Genomic DNA, 23,717 nt, shown 5'->3' on the forward strand with positions numbered 1-23,717 from the left:
CATTTGCTTAGAGATTTTACGTTTATAATTTCCCACGGAGTTCGTTATTTTTGTTTTTCACCTATTGCTTGATTCGTTTTAAAAATGAATATATTTTCGCAAAATAGTTAGAAACCATATTCTGTAAGGATTTAAAAACAACTATTGCTATTTCATGTTAAATTTGTTTTCCACATACAACTTCTTTAAACCATAAAGCAATATCTGGAAGGATGTAAACGTGTTAGCTTCTTCTATTACCCTAGAAGATTTCTTCAATAACGTATTAAGTGTATTTATTCAAATTTCAATATAACTACCTAATATTGCATCAACTATAAAAAATAAATAATACGTAATAAATACATAGGTGACATACATGATACGTAATATATACATAGGGGACATACATGATACGTAATATATACATAGGTGACATACATGATACGTAATATATACATAGGTGACATACATGATACGTAAAAAATACATAGGTGACATAAATAAGACGTATTATATACATAGGTGACATACATAATACGTAATAAATACATAGGTGACATACATAATACGTAATATATACATAGCTGACATACATAATACGTAATAAATACATAGGTGACATACATAATACGTAATAAATACAAAGGTGACATACATAATACGTAATATATACATAGGTGACATACATAATACGTAATATATACATAGGTGACATACATGATACGTAATAAATACATTGGTGACATACATAATACGTAATATATACATAGGTGACATACATAATACGTAATATATACATAGGTGACATACATGATACGTAATATATACATAGGTGACATACATGATACGTAATATATACATAGGTGACATACATAATACGTAATATATACATAGAAAACAAATTGTTACCATGTTTAATTAAATGATTCTATTTAATTAGTTATCAAAGGTACTAGGATTATAATTTAGTACGCCAGACGCGCGTTTCGTCTACACAAGACTCATCAGTGACGCTCATATAAAAAAATATATAAAGCCAAACAAGTACAAAGTTGAAAAGCATTGAGGATCCAAAATTCTAAAAAGTTGCGCCAAAAACGGCTAAGGTACTAGTAATCTATGCCTGGGATAAGAAAATCCTTAGTTTTTCGAAAATGCAAAGTTTTAAAGTGTACATACATGTATGACATCTTTTCTATTGCTCATTCTCATTAAGTCTATTGAAGATATATAAACCTAGTTATTTTTCACTATCTACATTTCTCTAATTGTTCATTTGAAATATATATATCTTAACTGTTCCAAGTTGAATAAAGCCTAATAACTAATAAACATTAATTTACAATATTTTTTTGTTTTTAGTTTCGTACAATTTTCCTATCACAAGTTTTACATTACACAATGTATATAATATCCTTTAGACGGTTATCATTCAACTCATGTACATTATAACATTTACTACGTAAAATAGAATCATCGGCATACAAATCTATTAATACATTGTCTATGTTCAGTGGAAAATGATTGATATGTAGAATGAATAACAGAGGACACTAGATAAAGCCTTGTGGTACACCAGTTTGTATGTAGGCATCAGCATGACGCACTTGACCTTTACTTGTTTAACCAGTGTAGTGTACAGTTGAAACTTATCATAAGCAGAAGTTAGTTTAATAAAATTAAACGAATCATCCTTTCATCTATTTTTATCAATCGTTCATCTACTTATTTAGTAATTGCAGTAGTCAACGAATGTAAAAGTCTGAACCCTGTATATACAAACTATTAGCAATATGTCGTTCTATGATTTTGGAGAGACAGGGCGAAGTTGTTTTTGGTTTATAATTATTAGGATTACAAATATCGCCACTTTTAAACATTAGCCAAACTATTGCAGCTGAAAAATACTCGAACATTTATACATTTGACACATACATTAAATGCTTAGAGTAACCTCTAACATCATCTAAACTAGTTGCTTCAGATTTGTCAAGATTTTCCAAAAATACATTCAATATTACATCTATACTACACTTTTCTGGTATAATGAATTTTTCGCTACATATTTATAAGTTTTTTTCACAAATTTGTTGAGTTGCTTCGAAATTTGAATCCTCATCATCAGTGCATAATCTGTTACCAACTCCAGGAATAAATGTGAAATGCATATTACCTGTATTTGCTACATCAACATCATTTTTGATTATACTTATTTTGTTTTATTCTGAAGGCGTGATATTATTATATTTTCTGGGGGGATCTTTACATTTTACATACTAACCGATAGTTGTTAATCATGTCTATCAAAATATAATTGTTTGGATATTTTAATTTGAATACACATTAATTAAATACCACCTATTTCTAAATCTATTCTTCTCTCGTAACATATCCTATATACGCAATTACACCTTTGCCATCCTTAATACCGTTTCAATATTCCCTTTCTATTTTTAAGCCTTCATTTTAAAGTATATATAGTTGTAGAATAACGGTTTCCAAACTATATTCGACGATAGACAATCAATGATTAATATCGTGACAGTTTATATGATGTTGCACTCAAATATCCCAGGGTTACACCGCAAATATTGATTTACAGCAAAATTAAATAATATATTATGAAAAGTGTAAGAAACCAAGACAGCATAAAAAGTTAACTAATTGGAGCATTTTAGAGAGAGAATTCGCAAGCAAATATTTTTATTAAACTTTTCCTATTGACTGTCGGGGAAAGCAAAAATGGGAGGATTCACTTAACATGCAACCGGTGCCAAGACAACAACTTTACATCTATCAAAAATGTGCAAACTAAAATGTATGTATTAAATCTTTAATACTTTATTATTCATTATTGATATAAATAAACAATTGATTAATTGTAGATATAAAAATATCATTTGCAATGTAGCAGTGATATAAAAACGTAAAAAACATGGTGAGATCATCAAAATATTGTCTGTTAACTTGGGCTATAATGTATAGTCACAGTTCTTGTCCATTCGTTTTTGAGGTGTTTTGTTTTTTGATTTTGTCATGTGATTATGGACTTTCCGAATTGGTTTTCCTCTGAGTTCAGTATTTTTGTGATTTTAAGTTTTTTTTTCGACAGTGACATGGCGTTATAATCCGTTTCAAGAATATGCATCACGTATATTAATTCAACAGAAAGCATTATCATAGAGGAAAACAAACTATCTGCAAAAAACAAATATCGGGCAAATAAATGATATTCTAATAACTACAATTTTTTAATATGAGATAACACTAGATATACATGATATAAAATATATAGTCACACTGCTTTACTATATTTCAACCTAATACGAAAAATTACATATAAAGAGGATTGTATGTATCGATAGAGCCTCCTGTTCCTTTAAGGTATGAAACGGAACTTTTAATCAGCACTCCAGTCATTATTCCTGATAAAACCAAGCCCACTGATACGAAAACAACACTCAGTACATAGCCTGTATTATTAGCTTCTAAAACGCAAAATATATATACATAAAAGTAAAAGTAAAGTCATGCTTAACATCTTTATATTTATCAAATAATGTTTTTGCCTGTCGTTGGTTTCTGTAGCTGTAATGTGTAACATTTGTTTTGAACTTCCTGTAACCGATTAAGTATGTATTTTTGTACATAACAGAAGTACTTTTTTTTTGCAGAAACTTTACATACTAGGCCTTCTTCTTAACCATTATATTTTATTATTGTAACATGTAAGGTCATGTTGAACAACGGTTTGGTATTTGTGTATTAATGTATACATTCAGAAGCGTTGAACTATTTCTTATCGGGTACTTTCCACCAGTAATTTAAACATTAATTTTGTTTATAATAAATATGTATGTAGTTTTTTTATTTTCCTATTGAAATATCATTTAGAATCATGACGATGATAATCAATTTAGTATGCTTCTTTTAACAAATGTAATGTTGTCCTCACAATGTTATACTGTATTTATTAAACATTTCGCAAATGGCAGATACATCTGCTATGTCTTGATCTTTTATAAAGGAGCGGCGAAAGAGCACAAAGGGACAGTCGAACTCATAGATCGAAATAAATTGACAACGCCATGGCTAAAAAACAAAACGGCAAACAGACAAATAATGAAACACAAGACACAACATATAAAAATGAAGACTAAGCAACACGAACTCCACTAAACTTGGGGGTGATCATATGTGCTCCGGCAGGATGAGCAGATCATATTTCGATGTGGCACCCGTCGTGTTGTTTATTTCATTACAAATCCGGTAATCATAAGATTCCCTCAGTTTTGTATTTTTTTTATTATTACCTTTGATGTGCAGGTGTAAACAATAGATTGGACAAACTACTGCCTTTACTTATATTAACGTGTATACCTGTTTCACAATGATCACCAGTATGTGTTAAAGGACATATACATGTGTAAAAAAAGAGACCATCTACACAAGTTCCCCCATTATGACATGGTAGATCCTTTAACTTGCAGAAATCAATATCTGTAATATAATTTAATGGAATTCAATTCAAATATTGTATTGCCATATCAACTTTTGTGACAAATACAAATTAAGAAGACAATACAACTAAAATTTACACATTTATATGCAGAATCAATTTAGAGATATCTGTATTGTATTTGAAACTTTAAGGACGTCCAGCTGCAGTTTTACTGTCGCAAATTTAGTTTACCTGGCGACGCGGAGCGGAGACAGGTAAACGGATATTTGCGACAGTAAAACTACCTACCAATGGACGTCCGCAAAAGCTTCAAATACAATACAGTTATCTCTATTCTAATACAAAACAAGTTAAAATTAAATTTCAATCATTATTTCAGTGTAAAATCTTCATTAAAGAAAATTCCGCGAAAAGATGTTATCTTCTTTGGTCCCTACACTAGATGACGTCATAGGTATGCTTCCGGCGTCAAACATAAACACCGGGCGTTCTCTGGCTTCTGTGTCTCTTCAGAATGTAATAAAGTTTGATAAAAAGAAATGTTTTAGGTGTAACATGTGAGTTGTTTTGCTTATTATTGTAGAAATTACATATCAATACATTCAGCAATTCAAAATGTCGGCTTTCTTAGTTACAGACAAGGAGATAGAGAATTTTACGCTAACTGTCATCCAATTAGAATCGTTGATACAAAATAATTGCATTAGAATATAACATGGACTTGTCTGAATATATATTTCAATCTCATAATACATATGCACTGCTAAGTGGAAATATTTTTCCTAGAAGCTTTAATACTTTTATGCTTTCGATGACTTCATATAAAAAATGTAACGAACTTCATCATGTGATTTTAATGGTTTTTTTTGAATTAATAGCTTTTTTGTCTCACTTCAGTAGAACCCGTGGTATTCAGTTTATGGTTTGTATTCAATGTTTGTCTACTATAAATTTTATTCGGGGTTTCTGCATTTAAAATGCCTGTACCAATTCAGGAATATGACAGTCCTTGTCCATTCGTTTTTTATGTGTTTTGTCATTTAATTTTGCCATATGATTATGGACTTTCCGATTGGATTTTCTTCTGAGTTCAGTATTTTTGTGATTTTACTTTTTAATTGTTTTTTAAGTGTTCTTTAGTTCAGTTTTATGCTAGGTTTCAAACAGCTGAACATTATATGTCTTGTAATATTCAAGTTAGGTTACCTGATTCGCAGTAAAAACTAGTGTGAGAAAGTGGACAGATGCAGGTACAATTAAACAGACCATCGACACATGTGCCGTTGTTTTCACATGGTACAAGTTCACAGAAATCAATATCTATAAGGAAATGAAGAATATATGCATTGTGTTAAAAAGTAAATGCAGGTTATGTTTCTGTATAGTATCAAAGTTTAGGAGGAGTAATCTATATAAGGGAATGCTTATTTTTTTGTATTTATGCTCTGAATAAAGCCAGCCTACATTCTTCATGTCTCAAAAATTTTCCTCGACACTATTTCATGTATGAATCACAAAGAAGTTGGAATGAATAAACATTTCCGAATATAAACTAGTGAGTATTGTTGAACATACATTTCTATCAATATTTTCAATCTATTTAGTGGTGTGCGTCTGTTTTTAGTAACTGCATGTTCAATGTACAAAACAGTAAACAAATTACTGTTATCTAGTCGCCATCTTAATGAGGAAACCATTTTATCAAGACGTCTCACGATAATATATGTCAGTAACACCTCTACCGAAGTGGTGCTTTCGTTTCTCCGTACGGGCTGCGCAAGTACGTAGCTACGTCCGTTCAGAATGGAGACAATAGAAACAATGCCTCAAGATTAGATATTGAATGTAATCTGCACGTTAAGATCCATTGTAACATATATTTGAAGAAAGTTCCGCATGCTGCATGCATATGTTGCATGATTTATTTCTGCCCTTAACAATATACCCTAATTTCTATGAACGGCTTCGTTGTATTTTTTTCGCGGTGTCATTTAATCAATTAGGAATTGATATCAAGATAACAAAACAAAAGAGAACACTGAATGTAGCTCGATAAGATCGAGTCCGGTTGGAGATAACAGCTGTTATATTTTTTATTTCAAGTAATACATCCTGTGGATTAAAACATTTGCAATTCAGACGACTCACATGTGTTAAATATATGTGTTAAAACGTGTTGCATATCTGTATATTTACGATGATTTACCTGTTTCACAATGACCACCCGTGTGTGAATCTGGACAGGCGCATGTGTAATCTAAAACACCGTCAACACAAGTACCCCCATGTCTACATGTTATTCCCTCACAGAAGTTAATATCTAAAATTAAAATGATAAAAAATGCTTTAGTTTAGGCAATAATCATCCTGTGCACATCTGATAAATAGAAGCAAATGTGTGTTATTCATGTCGGTGTAAACCTAAAACATAAACCGCCGTAGATTCATTTCGTTTACTATCTACATATTTTATGGGATTTCTTTTCACTGCTAAACCACGAAGATTTCTCGTAACTAGTTTCCAGTGAATTTTTGTTGGCACTTTAAATAGTCATTTGACAATGTTTTGATCCATGTTAGGCTTATTTCTGACAAATGTTTAACATATTTCTGATTTGATATAGTAGTGGATAGCATTTGGTTTTAGAGCTAGCTGAAACTCTTACTTGTATTACAGTTGCAACAATTCTATTATATTGACAATTATGTGTTTACAAAACAGACATAAAAGGTAACAATGCTAAAATAGGGGAACAACAGTCAACATTATGTTATAATCTTAATATTCTCCGTGAAAAACGATTTTTTTTCTTTTTTTTGCGTATTGAATGCTTACGACTGTTATTCGGATAACTTCTGATTTGTTCATAAATAAGTGAGCGACGCAAATATAAAATATTTTCTATTACTAAGTTGCAAATACTATATTCATAAAGTTGGAAGTTGGAGGAATATACTGAAAACGAACTTTCTATCGTCCTGATACATGTAATAATAGCAGGAATTATCAGTAAAGTAGTGAGTGAAACAAAACTTTGAAAATACTGGACTATGTTGGAAATAATGTAAACACATTGTGTAATATAAGGTTGAAATCAGAATTTTGTCTCAATATTATACTTGATGAGTTGTACGTTTTTTATTAGAGTTATGTATTTTTGACTATATGTATTATGCAGTTAATGGAATACTGCATCATAGTTATGAATGCATCGTCGTAAGTAAACACCCGTTTATTCACACCTGAACTTCCCTCACAGAAGTTTATATTTTTAAAACGAAAAAAAAAAAGAAAACTTGCTGGAAAGTACGTGCAATGCAGGTTCGTCTTTACAGTACAATGTACGCATCATGACACTCTGCTTTCTAAATGTGTTTAAAGTTTGAATTTTACATCCCCACAAATATTGAAAACATTTATGTTGGTATCATTTTCAAACTAAACCTAACTTCTAAACACAATATGTATATTTGTTTATACAAGGCAATTAATTTATTACTTACCTGTCTTACAAAGGGTACCAGTGTGTGAATCTGGACAGGAACAGGTGTAATTTAACATCCCGTCAAGACACGTGCCTCCATTTTCACATGCAATTCCCTCACAGAAGTTGATATCTTGATATGAAAAAAAAAAGAAAACCTACTGCAGTATATGTGGTGAATTATCTAAAAAATGCAGATTTCTCTATATAGCACGCATCGTGCTACTTTATATGTACACTCGTTACAAATGTCATGTTTGTATATCAATATCAATTTATTATCTATTTACCTATATCACAATGGCTACCAGTGTGTGAATTTGGACAGGAACAGGTGTAATTAAACAACTCGTCAAGACAAGTGCCTCCATTTCCGCATGAAATTCCCTCACAGAAGTTGATATCTTTAATATGAAAAAAAAATAAAAAATACTGCGATGTTTGCTCTACGCTTCATTTGATAAGCTCGACAAAACAAGCTTAATAGGCATAGGTATTTGCTCATTTAAAGTAGCCTTTAAAAGAATTTTGAAAGCACACATTTTCATAACGAAGCGAACGACAAATTTTCATATGTACAAAATGTGTATGATTTTTTGTCCTCAGATAATGCCTGTCATTTATTTATAAACATTTCCATGTTTCAATTAACAGTTGTCATATAATCGAAAATGTTACAAGGTTTGCGGCTGATTTACAACTTTTTGAATGTTATTACTGATTTCAAATGTAGTTATAATTAATCTAAGTTCGCGTTGCTTTTAAGATGAAGGAATAAACAAAAGTTCGCTTCTGTTTTCCTCAAGTACATATAGGGATTTCTTTTTACAGGAATCAATATACAGTACTTCTTGCTTTGTGATAATGACAAGCTAAATAAGATCAACTTAATGCAAATACTTTTGTTCTATATTTTTGGATTATGTATTACATGTAGTATTTTGTGGTATCTTAATTTACTAAAAAGGGAGTAAAAAAATACTCTTAGATCTGTCGTTATCGTTCATTGTCCATATTTTGTTTAAGTTTCTTTTGTAACGCTTTTTACAGTCATTATCGGACCTTTATTATTTGTTTTCATGATAAGGGATCAGAATGTCCATGTATATATATTTCTTTCGCTAATTGTAAGAGGATTTGATAGTACTGTTTAATTGAGAAATCTAAGAAATGCAGATTGTTTATAATAAAATTGAGAAAGGAAATGGGGAATATGTCAAAGTGACAACAACCCGATCATAGAGCAGATAACAGCGGAAGGCATTATGATACTCTTCTTGCTAAAAGTGTTTATAAATTATAAATTTTGAAAAATAAGAAATGATTTCTTATTTTCAAGAAATAATATTCGATTCATATGACAACCGTTGATTTAAAGACTAGTACAAAGTCTATAAAATGAGTTTAAAACTCGTTTTCAAATAAAACCCATACTTCCGACAAAGTATGCACAAATTGAAAGCAAATAACTGAATATTCACCTGTCTCACAATGGATACCAGTATGTGAATCTGGACAGGAACAGGTGTAATTTAACACACCATCAAGACATGTGCCAATATTTCCACATGATATTCCCTCACAGAAGTTTATATCTTGGATATGAAAAAAAAAGAAAAATTACTGCGATGTTTGCTCTACGCTACATTTGATTACATTTGTATGGTTTTTTTTTGTTCGACGTAACAAACGTAATAGGTAAATGCTGATTTTTTTAAAAACAAACACAACAATGTTTTTAGTTAATCTTTTTAGCCGAAAGTCGCCTTAAAAAGTGTCTAGAAATTAAACATCTTCAAAAAGATGAAACAAATATAAATGAAATACTTTCTGATGTATAATATGGTGTTTTTATCTGAGATAAAGCCAGGCTTGCCTGTTTAAATATTTGCCCGTAATCTATCGTTACATATGTACAATAAGAAACAAAGGTAAAGTTGGTATGTTAAAACCAATATAGAGTGCATGTCTTTCTAACCAAAAATTATAAACGTTGTGTGGCGTTTGTTGGTGTTTTCTAAACGCTACAAAGTAAAAATAAATACATCGTTTAATCAGTGTTTACTGACCCTGTTTGAACTTTTAAAGATGCATGCGCATGTTGTTGGAAATAGCCTTTCTTACAATTGTAGAAACAAATACATTGTTTCATTAGGTTGAAGTTAGAAACAAATGTAGTTTTTTTTACTAACAAACTATGCATTTCTAGCGAGTGCAAAGTTTATCAAATAAACTCATCATAGATACCAGGACTAAATTTAGTATATACGCCAGACGCGCATTTCGTCTACAAAAGACGCATCCGTGACGCTCGAATCCAAAAAAATTTAAAAGGCCAAATAAAGTACGAAGTTGAAGAGCATTGAGGATCAAAATTCCTGAAAGTTTTGCCAAATACAGCTAAGGTAAGTTAAGCTACGTAAACTTTGCAAACGTATGTTAAAAACAAATGATCAAAACATGTGCGCGCATAGTCGTTTGCATTGTTTGTTAGAAAGAAATTCACTCTAAATTTAATACTAGTATTTACCTGTGTCACAGTGAGTTTCAAAAATAAAATACAATTCCTTTCAGATCTGACGTTATCATATGCATTTATCTTGTGTTTACGTTTTTATTAATGTATCTTTCCAAACAACTTTTTACAATTGTAATCCGACATTAATCAATTGGTTACATGATAGGTGAATTTGAAGAATAGAATTCCAAAATAAATGGACTTATTTTAGTTTACTTTAAACGGCTTTTATAGTTCTATGTACTTGAATAATCTAAGAAATTCATGACCTGCATTTTACTTGCTGAGTGTGTTTATAGTTTCAATTACACATTTGAGTACAAAAAAATGTACAATTGGAAACTAATGTCATGTTTGTAAATCAAAATCAGTTAACTGGCTATTTGCTTGTCTCACAATAGCTACCAGTGTGTGAATCTGGACAGGAACAGGTAAAATTTAACATTCTGTCAAGCATGTGCCTCCATTTCTACAGAAGTTTATATCTTTAATATGAAAATAAAATACAAAAAAAAAACAAACAAAAAAAGCGTACAATTAATTTCCGACATTAATCACTTGTTTTTCTAGAATGTAAAAGATATAGTAATGTTAGAAAACAATACATGTATATTAAAGAAAATGTATTGGCAATATCCATCCACTGTTAAACGTATACAGTTGTTATCAGTTCACAATGTGAAAGAACTTAATAATTTAGGTAAAATTTTATTTAATATTGAAAAAAATCGTAGCTGTATTACTTATTTATCATATGATTTTATTTTCATTCTCCGTCATACATATATTGTGTATAATTATTGTTATTTGTATTACACTGGTGCATTTAAAAAATATTGTAAAATGTATGTTCTATAAGCTGTATTGCTTCAGAATGAAGTATTATTATTTTTTTTCAAGATAGGAGTATGGAATAATGTGACTCCCAAAATATATATTCATTTAGTATATTTCAAGAGGCTTTGTAATTACTATATACATGGGTAATAATATAAATGCAGATTTGTCTTAATGGCACATATCGTGCACGACTTTTCTTACTAAATGTGTTTAAAGTTAAAATTATACTTTATAAGAAAACTAGTAACATTTTTGAGGATATGATTTTAAAATAAAATCCATCTTTCTGACAGAAAATGTGCAATTGGAACAATAAACTCATCACAGATACCAAGATAAAAAAATATTCACGCCAGATGCACGTTTTCTTCTACAAAAGACTCATCAGTGAAGCTCGAATAAAAAAAGTAAAGAAGACCATTTAAAATACGAAGTTGAAGAGAATTCAGGACCAAAATTCCTAAAAATTCTGTCAAATACAGATAAGGTAATATATTTTTGAGCTAGAGAAGCCTAAGTATTTCGAAAGTTAATTTATAGATATGACAATATCAATTATAATTCATGTCAGCACAGAAGTGCTAACTGCAAATGTTCCATGTGTATATCAGAAACAATGCATTGACAATTCACCTGTCTCACAATGGATACCAGTATGTGAATCTGGACAGGAACAGGTGTAATTTAACACACCATCAAGACACGTGCCTCCATTTCCACATGATATTCCGTCACATAATTTTGTATCTATAACATGTATAATAAGCACAAGTAATAAAAAATTGGTGTGTTTTTTTTTTTATTTGTTAAGAAGAAATAAAACGGATAAGTTTACCTTGTAGTCAATGCAGTATAATGTTTATATGTCAATAGCAGCTACTGTACAGTCTGAGTATTGACTGAAACACATTTAATTGACTGGAAGTGAAACGTCTGAACATGACTTAATTTAAATAAAGAGCTTCTTTTGATTAAGTTAAGCCATTTCAATTACTTTTTATACTGTGTCTTTCTATGTTGAAATTTTATACTTTGTTTCATGTAAGAGTGAAGGTTGGTACCTATTTAATCGTTTAAACCTGTTGCATTTGATTGCACCTGTCCTAAGCCAAGAACTTGATGTTCAGTGGTAGTCGTTTATTTGTGTGGTTCATAAATGTTTCTCCCTTTTTTATATAGATTGTACCGTTGGTTTTCTCATTCGCACTCATACCACATGTTCTTGTATCTACTCATTTAAAACCTAAAAAAAAAAAAAAAAATCCACAAATAGTTTAAATTACTATTAGGTAGCTTTGTCATATGAATGTTAAAGAGTTTTTTTTTTCACTGTTGTAAGAGCACACATCATACAAACTTTAACATTTACGAGATGCAAAAGAAAAAACACATACAAATATGTGTAACCTTGTTAAGTTCAGTAGCAGTTTAACATTGGTTGTTAAATTCTAGAAAAAGAATACTATATCAGTCGAAACAATATATGGTAATTGTAACGTAAACTAACTTTTTCTAGTTTCTAAACCTCTTTAATGTACTGAATGTCATTGTTGCAAATTCTTTATTTTAATTATAACAGCCACATGAAATAATATTATATCTGAACGATTTCATATCTTATCTAGTGCCAAAGAAAATGATAAATTGTAATTCATAATTGTCATCTTTAACAAATATCATATAATACTATACAAACTAAACAACAAAATGATAGAGAGGAACTATATTAACGTACATGGCTATTGATTTTGGGGCATTTCATTTATCTTGTATACAAGTTGCATATTATGATACTTTTTTGATTTTATTTTTGTAGTTTTGATATATGCAAAACGTTCAGTACTTCTAAAACAAGGGAAACGTTATGGAACAAGGGAAACGTTATGGAATAATGTGACTCCCAAAATATATATTCATTTAGTATATTTCAAGAGGCTTTGTAATTACTATATACATGGGTAATAATATAAATGCAGATTTGTCTTAATGGCACATATCGTGCACGACTTTTCTTACTAAATGTGTTTAAAGTTAAAATTATACTTTATAAGAAAACTAGTAACATTTTTGAGGATATGATTTTAAAATAAAATCCATCTTTCTGACAGAAAATGTGCAATTGGAACAATAAACTCATCACAGATACCAAGATAAAAAAATATTCACGCCAGATGCACGTTTTCTTCTACAAAAGACTCATCAGTGAAGCTCGAATAAAAAAAGTAAAGAAGACCATTTAAAATACGAAGTTGAAGAGAATTCAGGACCAAAATTCCTAAAAATTCTGTCAAATACAGATAAGGTAATACATTACATCTTTTCAAATTTAAAATGTACGTATTTACCTGTTTCACAATGAACACCAGTATGATACTCTGCACAATTACACGTGTAGGTAAACAAGCCATCAATGCATGTGCCGCCGTTCTGACAGGGTACGCCTTGACAAAAATCTATTTCTAGTAATAAGAAGCAATAAATTGTTAAAAGATAACAGATTTTGATTATTGCTTATATACACAAGAAACAAGAAGAGCCATCGATAGGATATGTAGTGTTTGATTTAACTGAAACACTGTCCCGTTGGCATTTGTGATAACTAAATGTTTCTACAGTTATTAAGCATTTAAACAATGTTAATACACTGTTCTTTTATATGAATATTGTCATTAACTAACAAAAACTAGAAGAAAAAAAAATTGAATGTGCCTTTTTCACAATGATTTCGTGTATGGAAAATTGGACAGTTACACACTGTTCATCATTGTCACATGTCACCCCGACAAAGAAATTGGCAATTAAAACAAACGAGTAATAATATATAAATGAACGACAATGCTGAAAATAAACCCAACATAGATATCAAGATCGACATTTTGAATTCGCGTCTGACGCGCGTTTCCTCTACAAAAGACGCATCTAGTTTTTACAATAACGAGAGGTGTCCGTTTTGAGAGAAATATTTTTTTAATCCGAGTGATTGTTTACAAAGTAGGATAAATCAACCCTTACGTATGCAATGTTAAAGGAAAACATCAGCTATTTAAGACAAAGTGAATGTAACACATACCTGTTTCACACTGTTTTCCAGTATGTGAAAGTGGACATGTACAAGAATATCTGGAGACATGATTATTACAAGTTCCCCCTTGTTTGCACGGATTGCTAGCACAGTCATCAACATCTAATAATTAAAACAAAAATGCATTCTAGTACATACACTGTAGGTTTATGATGACTTTTTAAAAATAAATATAAGAATAAGACGTGTGCTTATAACTTGCTAAAAATATATCATGATTTTAAAAGACATAGAAATAGTATATAATGTCAATATTTTGTCTACAAAACAAAATCAGCACACATATTACGTTTAAATGTACATCTATACTATCCTGTATATGAGCATATCCCACTAGTTCTCTTTTAATTAAGCACACAAATAAAACGTATTTAAAATGCTATCAGAATATAACATGCATAAAGACATGTTTCTACAAGTTTAAAAGAAGTGTAATCAAACTACAAACAAAAATGAAACTATGTACGTTCATGTTTCCTCAAAGAAAAGTACAGCGGAACTGTTTTTTTTTTCTTCAACACATTGTGCTCATGGCAATGAAAATCTCGAAACGGAATCTAAATACTGGAGTGATAAGGTATGATATTATTATTCATTACATAAGATTTAAAAGTGTACAGTTTCTTATTGGTTTTCACTCAAACTTTTCAGTCAATTAAATTAAAGGAAAGAGTTTTATTAGCATTAAGAACCGCTAATGTGCAAATCATTACCAACATGACTTCGAGGTCATATAAAACAAAAGAAACATTGATATAGTATAATATGTCTATATTAATTTTAATGTAGCAATCAATGCTTCACAGGTAATAACCATAATATGATTATTTTAAACAAAAACAAGTAAAAAATATACTAGTACACTAATTTTCGGTTCTTCGGCTTAACATAATTCTACTAAAGAGGGGCGAAAGATACCAGAGGGACATTTAGACCCATATGTAAAAAAAAAAACGACAACGGCATGGCGAAAACAAGGACAACAGACAAACAATACTAAAAAAGAATACAATAAAGAAAACTAAAGACGAACCCCACCAAAAGCTAGGATCTCAGATTCTCCGGATATGTAAGCAGATTCTGCTTAAGGTTGCAGTCTTGTAATTGACTGCTCCATAGGCTTACATACAAAACAGTTAATCTTTGAAAATAAAAAAATAAAAAATGCTACACAGAAAAAATTTTTCATGTTCATATCATGTATGTACTAATGTAAAATTGTGATTTAATCGAAAAAAAGGTGGGTCTTGCCACGAAGAATAAAAAGTTACGTATACTGAAGTGTAAACATTTTTTTTCTACTTTCTGTTTGATGTTTTTACTAGGCCGCACCACTTCCAGTAAATATGATATCCTTCCACTTTCCTGGATTGATATCCTCCAAAAAATGCAAGATTTTTTTAAGGTCTATATATATGTTTCAATTCAGCATAAACCTATAATCAAGCAGAAAAAATTGAGCTCAGAAAAAAATTCAGAAAAAAATGCACTATTTTGTTTCCCTCCATGTTTTGACATGCACCGGAAACTGGAGTTGTAATACAAGACTGGTACTTTAACATGTGACACCCGCCATGTTGATAATGTTATTGCAAATCCGGTAATAAGTCTAACATTTTGTCTAATGCGGTAGGTAACATTCTGGAAAAGGTAACATGATTAAAGTTATAACACTAGGAACGTATATGTTACCATCTGTTAAACGGATATTCTATAACGTTCAACCAATTCGTGAGTGCGTCCGTAAAACTAACGAAGTTTCAATTTCACCAGTTTCCTTGTGAGTTGCAATCCACTACCAAGGAAATCACGATAGTAAATACAAGCCCTGAAATATCGTATCAACTGGGGGATATACACTCTGTATGCAGGCACTCCTTGAATATTGCTGCATATATAAGAGAACATCATATGTATAAGCAAAAGTTAAACGATACTGCTAACTTCCTGTTTGAAGTCAGCAGTTAATAAATAAAGGAACAAGTTCACAAGAATAGGGTCACAGTGTATTCTAACACGAAATCCGCTTGGTTGTGGCGAAAAAGTCCTCTAAACGTAAAAAAATATGGTGTCAATCAAGAAATCAAACATGTAGATAATCATTACAATGTCAGTTTCAGAAAATTTGATATTAGAATCAGAGTGATGTTTTTCAAAGTAGTATTTTCCATCCCTTAGACAAGATACTTGTATCTAGGTTGGACATTTATTTTATGAAATAAAGTAGGAACAACTGTTTCAATTTGTCTTTCAGCTTTGAAATGGGAATACTAGTGTAAAATGTTTTAATACTATTGAATGAGGAAAGAGATTTGATATATGTGTACTCAAAACGACCTTTTGAATTTTTAGTATCCATAACTGATTCACGCCACCTCTAGAATTTCACAACAACGTTGAAACATGGATTTTATTTTTGATAAAATTAATGTTTATGGTATAGAAAGAGTTTTTTTGGAGCACTTGTAGACGATCAATATAACGTTGTTTGCAAGCACACTTACGTAGTTTGGGTATCCAATACAGTGATAGATGACCCAGTTCTTAATCTTTTGTTGATATCCAAAAGAACCAGTAGTCGGTTTCACCAAAAAATATACGACTAAGATTGATCGTAAGTTACGAATAATGCAGTATACTTACGATCAATCTCAGTCGTAATGTTTTGTGTTAAACAGACTCAATACCTGTGTTTATCTAGGATTTTCTCTGTTGTAAGTGTAGTGAGGGTATATATTGAGTTTTCAAGTGAATCGACAATACCTAGTTTATTTATCAAGCAGTTTATGTAATGTGATTTACACACATATACGATTTTGTTTGAGGCTTTATCTGCGTGGACAACAACATTTTTGTCACGGAGGTATGAGGTTTTTGTCACATTTTGGTCTATTAAGATTGGTGAAGCAATGGTAATAATAGACCCATTCATTTTCCTAAAATTATAATGTGTATTGACGACCTTATAACTTTAATACATTAAACAAGTATATATATATATGTTTTCTTTCTAGCGCTGAGCACACTGCCTGGCATGAATACTGAATTATCATTCAATAACAAGTTCAATAGCTCTTATAAATCTACAAATAGAACTTGGCATATTGGTATTTAGTCTAAATAAAGAAAAAAAAAAGTTAAAATATATTAATTTCTATATATTGGCTTACCATCCACTTCGATTGTTGTACACGTCGGGATAGATGCTTGTCTATAAAAAAAAACAAAAAAAATATATTTCGTTCGGTTTGATACATTTTAGTATTGTATTGCAAATTCATAAACCCTAAGTCACAAAACTAAATTGTGATATGGTTTAAATATTCGAAAGACCATGAACCTGAAATGATGTCAGCTATATCCTTTAAAAACAAATATAATTGTTTTGTCCCTAGTTATAAAATTGGATACCCATTGAGCATGTCAACGTGTTAAAGGCCGGTTTGTTCATAATGATCTACATTATATTATCTAATTATTGTTAACTCTGTTTTGCTCATAAAATAAACTCACCCAAAATTATTTACGGCTGTGTAGCAAAATATATGACTTCCCGTTTGACTCTCAGAAGGTGTCCATGTTACATTAATGTGCCACTGAGTTCCTGATGAACCGTATGGTAATAAGTGAGTTTTAATCATTCCAATAGGCGATACTGTTGTTATTTCGGATATACTGCAGTAAAACAATCATTTAAATCAATATTGATGATTATATATCATTTCTTGACTGATGTTATTGACAAAATTAAATAAATCATTAAAAAACGTGAATTCCGGATTTCGAGATCGCTGGAAAACTGAAAGAGATAAAAAAAAAAAAAAAAACAACTTTATACCCATTCTGTCTGCGAACAGCAAACTAGATGTTAATATTTTTGATAAGCCTTCGAATCATTGAAATCGCTCATCCCTAGTTTTCATAAAAAATATTATTGACCATGGTTTTTGTGTCATAATTTTGTACGTATGTTTGATTGCTTTACGATGCATATTGATATAAACCGAGAAGGTCTTGTAACACATCTCTTTTATTTAGTTTTGTACAATCTGTTTCAGAATTAGCCTTATAGTTTACTAAAGCAAGGTAAAGCAAACATTTGAAACGTTTCTATGAATCTCTTGGTTTTTTTAAGCATGAAAAAGTAAGAAGGCATTATTAAGAAATAAAACGAATGCTAAGTGATGACAGAAAAGGTATCTCACGACTTGACACCCTAAGATTAAAAGAAAACAACAGCCACAAAACTGAAAAGCTGTACGAACGATATAAGTTTTTGTTAAAGTATTCAGTTTCTGTTTTTACATAGCTTGTCTTAACTTACTACCGTAGATAGGAAACATTATTGTAAAATCAACATATAAACATACTATATTGCTATAGTTAAAGGAAAACTAGAAGAAATGTGAACAAATGATGAGACAAACCATTGATTATGAGTATTTTGTTTTGACTTGGACATACAATACCTAACGCTAGTAGATCCACTGTCAGCTATTATCGTTTGGAAAAAAGATGAATTTAGCGCAATGGAAGCTACTGTACCGTTGTCGTTCATAAGATTCAATACATTTGGTGCATCGTCGCATAATTCAGTTGAATTTAAAACATAAATCATAAACTGTAATGCAACACTGCTCATTGGTTTCGTGTCGATGGAAGTTGCATAATCCTCAATTTGTAAGGCAACCGCATACCAACCTGTTGATCCACTAGCAGTATATTGCAGGACGCAATCGTCCTACAAGTTTAAAGCAAGCACAAATTCGTTACACTATTTGCATATTTAAGAACTGTTGTGATATTCTAAAAAAGTGACATATCGAATCACGTAAGAAGTATATACGTCTGATGCATCAAATTTAGTATATTCCGTTCAAATATTTTATGGTCATAAAACTACATATTCATAGTATGTGACACAACATCAGAAAATGAAGTCTATTTTTAAAATAGATCCTAGGTTATTTACCTGAATGTGTGATTTTGGGCTGAGTATATATATACTGTTTTATATGTCATGTAATATAAAAAGTTCATATTCTCATTGATCAAAAAATCAAAGTAAACTTTTCAATTATTGGAGTAACTATTACAATATAAAAAATGGATTTCATCTTCAATTTGTTTGCAGTTTTTGCAATATCTTTCTTCTCTTCGCATTTTAAGGTATCTCTCCTTTTATGGTCAGTTATTCTAAATTTCGTCATTTTTTTCTAAAATTTATTTTTTGAGCAAGTTAGATATTTATCATGTTTATCTTCTGTATTTGTAAGTGTCACGTGTTTATAATTAGTGAATTTGCTTTTATCCTTTATATCTGATATTTTATTATCAACTAGCTTTTCGTAAAAATGCTTTAATCTATAATTTTAGCTATCTTTTGTTATGAATATTTCTTTAAATTGTCCATATCCATATCAGTTTCTTCTACTACATGTTTTACATATGATAACCACGAATAAATTCCTAAAGAGTCTAAGTTTGAATTGTTTTACATTGTCATTTCGGGGCCTTTTATAGCTGACAATGCGATATGGGTTTTGCTCATTGTTGAAAGTCATACAATGACCTATAGTTTTTAATTTCTGTGTCATTTTGGTTTCTTGTGGAGAGTTGTCTCGTTGGCAGTCATACCACATCTTTTTTTATGTTTAGTTTTTGTCCAAGGTCCGGTCTTAGCCACCCAAAAGCCTGTTAGTAGCCTCAATATTTATGTTATGATATTTATTCTGATCTTATCAGTCTCTATACGATTAAACAGAATATTCCTATATGGTTTCTGTTTACCATTCTTATTATGAGAAAAAGTTCAACATTTGACCCTATTTATAGTAGATTATGATTTCTAATGTTTTCCAACAGTAATTTGCTTGGGAATGAATGTCCTCGTCTAAAGTAAGTTAAGCTTTAACTATATATATATATATGACACCAGTTAATCGTAAACATAATTGGTTACCTACCTCGTTTATTATTGATGTACTCAATGTGTTGCAGACTTCTCCACACTCGTCGTCCGGTGATTTTGTCGACCAGCGGCATCTGACAATATCCCCGTCATCATCTGCCACTAAAAAAATAGGGATGAAGTAAAATGTATATCATGACTTCCGTAAAACGTAATATCTCGTACGACATGTGAGTGGATACGAACTCACAATCCAAGAGATCTACTTAGCCCACTAGACCATCGGGTTCTCTTTTATTTTATTTACAAAAAATATTTAATTCGATTATTGACAAAAAATATTATGATCATATATACCTGGTATCTTAATTGAATAAGAACATCCTTGCTTTAAACGAAGTATAGGCTGCATGGCAGATATCGGAGAAATATTAATCTTTCCTGTGTCGATACGTGTAGTAAGGTTTGCAGTTGTCAATAAGGACCAATATGCAGATGTTGTATCACCGTCATTTGCTTCCACAAGTGTTATCCAGCAACAGGCTTGATACCTATGTATACAATTTAAGGTTAGCGTAAACATTAATAAATAATAAAAAGCATGTTTGTTTTAACTTAATTTTTTTAAATGGAACTGGATCTTCTCAATCTTACCTCATCCCCAGTTTTGGTGGGGTTTGTATTGCTCATTTCTATGATGTATTTTTTGGTCTTAGTATTATCAGTTTATTTTCGACTTATGAGTTTGCATGTCCCCATTTGTGTCTTTCGTCTCTCTTATCTTTTCGCTATACATCAATTTTACAAAATCGGATTTTCGATTAATAAATGACACATTCATAACATGTTTTAAAATATAAGATTACGTCAAAACTGAAATGAATAAATAATACCCAAAGTGAAAAACATTGGTTGTTGTTGCTGAAAAGGTATATGTCGTACTATCTTGTCCAGAAGTCCAGTCTTCATCAACACTATAATCAGTACAGTAATAATTCATTGATGGCACTATGGTAGCAATATTACTACACCCAGAAATACACTGTAGGGAACCTTCTCCTGTAACTAGATCTCCATTTATAATAGTACTGTCATTACACTCATGCCTCTCAAATGCTCCTCTACGAAACGTTAGCCTGTATGTGATTTCTACCTTAGGGAAGAAAGTTTTTAAAAACCGCTAATTTGATAATAAAATATGCAGGTTATACACAAATTATCTTATGTTCTATGTGCTTTGCATCAATTACAACATCAATTGAAGTGTATAATCATGTGCAACAATTAAAGGTTTTGACAAAAAATACCGATTTTTTTCCCATAAAGCTAACGTTGAAGCAAAACTGAACACTTGACGCAGGTGTGTTGTTTTCGATAAAATTTATCAATCTTTATGCAAAAGTGAATACATTTAAATGTCCATGAACATATTAATCAAAAATAGACATGAACACGTTTCAAAATAAAATAATGATACATTAATATTGCAATAAGAAATATTAACCAAATAAATATTAAGATCGGCACTTATGTTTTTTTTAATTAAATATTACTAAAAATGAGATAACATAGAAATGAAATTGATAACTTTAATGATAGACAAAACTATCATTATATTTCTAGTATAACTATATAAAAATAATGATAAAATTATAATACTGATCAATAATAATAATAATAATAATAATAATAATAATAATAATAATAATAATAATAATAATAATAATAATAACAAATAATAATAATCATCATAATAGTAATAATAAGGTAACTGTGATTATGCTATAGCAACGTAATATTTCTCAATGTAGGTAATTACAAACTCGTATGCAATATACTAAGACATGACGATAGTACAAATATAGCTTCAAAGTTTTGACGTCATTGGTGAATAAAAAAAAAAAAAAAAAGAATGAAAGAGTTTGTTTAACTTTGCTTTACTTTTAACGATGATTACAAGAATATTGGTGAATACGATCTTTCTTAGAAGATGTTTTGTTTTCGCTACCAGTGCAATATAAAATACGTATAAATTATACTCAAAATAATATGCATTGTAATATTCATGCAATAACCGCATACTAGTAGTATATAGATTAAGATTACTATTATTATAACTATGATAACATGAAAAGTAATGAACACCTATTTTTATTCAATCAATTATGCAACTTCAAACACAGTACATTCCTGCGTTCCTTATACTTTACTTATATCTACCTCATTTGATGTATACAAATATTTCCATGATATCGTCCCACCTCTGAAATGTGTTGTTGCACATTTTTTCATATTAGCAAATATTATATAAACAAAGATAAAGCCTTTCAAAAACATTTCGAAGTTTTTTTTTTTATCTGAGCAGTAACACTGAATGAACTATAAATGTTTCGTCACGTTAACCTATGGTCTAATGACCGTGTATTGAATGTCTAATTAGTAGCAAACTACATAAATCTCCATTACACGTTAATCTTTTGTGTTCTCACTTCCATGGTCTAAAAGTAATTTGCGTGACAATGTAAAAACTCTCAGGGTGAGACAATGATTATAATCAGAATATGTTATAATTCAAACTTACAAATGACATACACAATCAAACCTAGGTGCCAACTATAATTTATTTTCGCAAAGCTTCGAATTTCTTATACTTTCTCAATGACTATTTATGAAAGGATTCGGTCAATTATCATATACTTGTTTCGCATAATAACTCCATTTGAATTTGTTTTGACAATACAAAAAAAATGGATATATTTTCATCTTAATATATAAGAATACCATCAATTGTGTTATATGCTTCAAAAATAATCATATTCTTGATTCATAATATTCGGATACTGTAGAAGGCCCCTTAGGTAGACAGTTGTGGACCGGAAAAGGCAACACTTCCCAAAAAAACTAAAAACCTAAATAATCTGATTTTGTTCTTATATCATTATGCCTAGGCTTATTCAGATATGTTTGCTAGAATTAAACAAAATATTATAATGCAATGATAATTCAAGTTTTAAAATGATTGTTATATAATGTGTTTTATAATGATATTTCCTTACTACATGTACTATAAATTGAAATACTACATGTACTAAAAACATATTTGATTACTTTTATGACTATCATTTCAAACAACAAAAGTTTGTTATACAACTCAGTTAGAGATAAATTATTGTAAACATTGTGATCATATTGAAATATGTCAGTGCAATCGTTTTTAATTTAGCTTTAAATAATGCCAACTAACAATTTGAAGTTATATCGATTTAATACAATTTACTTAAAAAAGACGTCTTAACAATTTAAAAAGACATATAATCATTGACCTGTAAATGTATGTACCGTAATTAAGTATACCAGAGAAATTTGACCTTCATTTAAACAATGTAAATGCAACAGGTTACTAATTACATTATCTGCTGATCACGCGTTTACAGTTT

At 30.2% G+C, this 23,717-nt stretch overlaps 1 protein-coding gene across 3 annotated transcripts; it reads right to left on the reverse strand.

Annotated features, from left to right (window-relative positions):
- Positions 1–1,744: 1,744 nt before the first annotated feature.
- Positions 1,745–22,628, reverse strand: LOC143042452 (uncharacterized). 3 transcript variants are annotated; one of them, XM_076214740.1, is made up of 17 exons: positions 22,501–22,628; positions 21,174–21,433; positions 20,638–20,831; positions 20,336–20,442; positions 18,839–19,110; positions 17,883–18,044; positions 17,540–17,580; positions 14,358–14,471; positions 13,633–13,746; positions 11,921–12,034; positions 9,411–9,524; positions 8,220–8,333; positions 7,949–8,062; positions 6,651–6,764; positions 5,651–5,764; positions 4,363–4,482; positions 1,745–3,470 (listed from the first exon to the last, which is right to left on the reverse strand). In XM_076214740.1, exons 1-17 carry the CDS (start codon positions 22,615–22,617, stop codon positions 3,316–3,318), a joined length of 2,340 nt encoding a protein of 779 aa, XP_076070855.1. In that variant the 5' UTR covers positions 22,618–22,628; the 3' UTR covers positions 1,745–3,315. The 3 variants fall into 3 exon arrangements, with proteins under 3 accessions (XP_076070855.1, XP_076070858.1, XP_076070857.1); XM_076214743.1 differs by lacking the exon at positions 17,883–18,044; XM_076214742.1 differs by lacking the exon at positions 8,220–8,333.
- Between the last annotated feature and the right edge of the window lie 1,089 nt (positions 22,629–23,717).

This window comes from Mytilus galloprovincialis, chromosome 8 (assembly GCF_965363235.1).
Source record: "Mytilus galloprovincialis chromosome 8, xbMytGall1.hap1.1, whole genome shotgun sequence".
Classification (NCBI taxonomy): domain Eukaryota; kingdom Metazoa; phylum Mollusca; class Bivalvia; order Mytilida; family Mytilidae; genus Mytilus; species Mytilus galloprovincialis.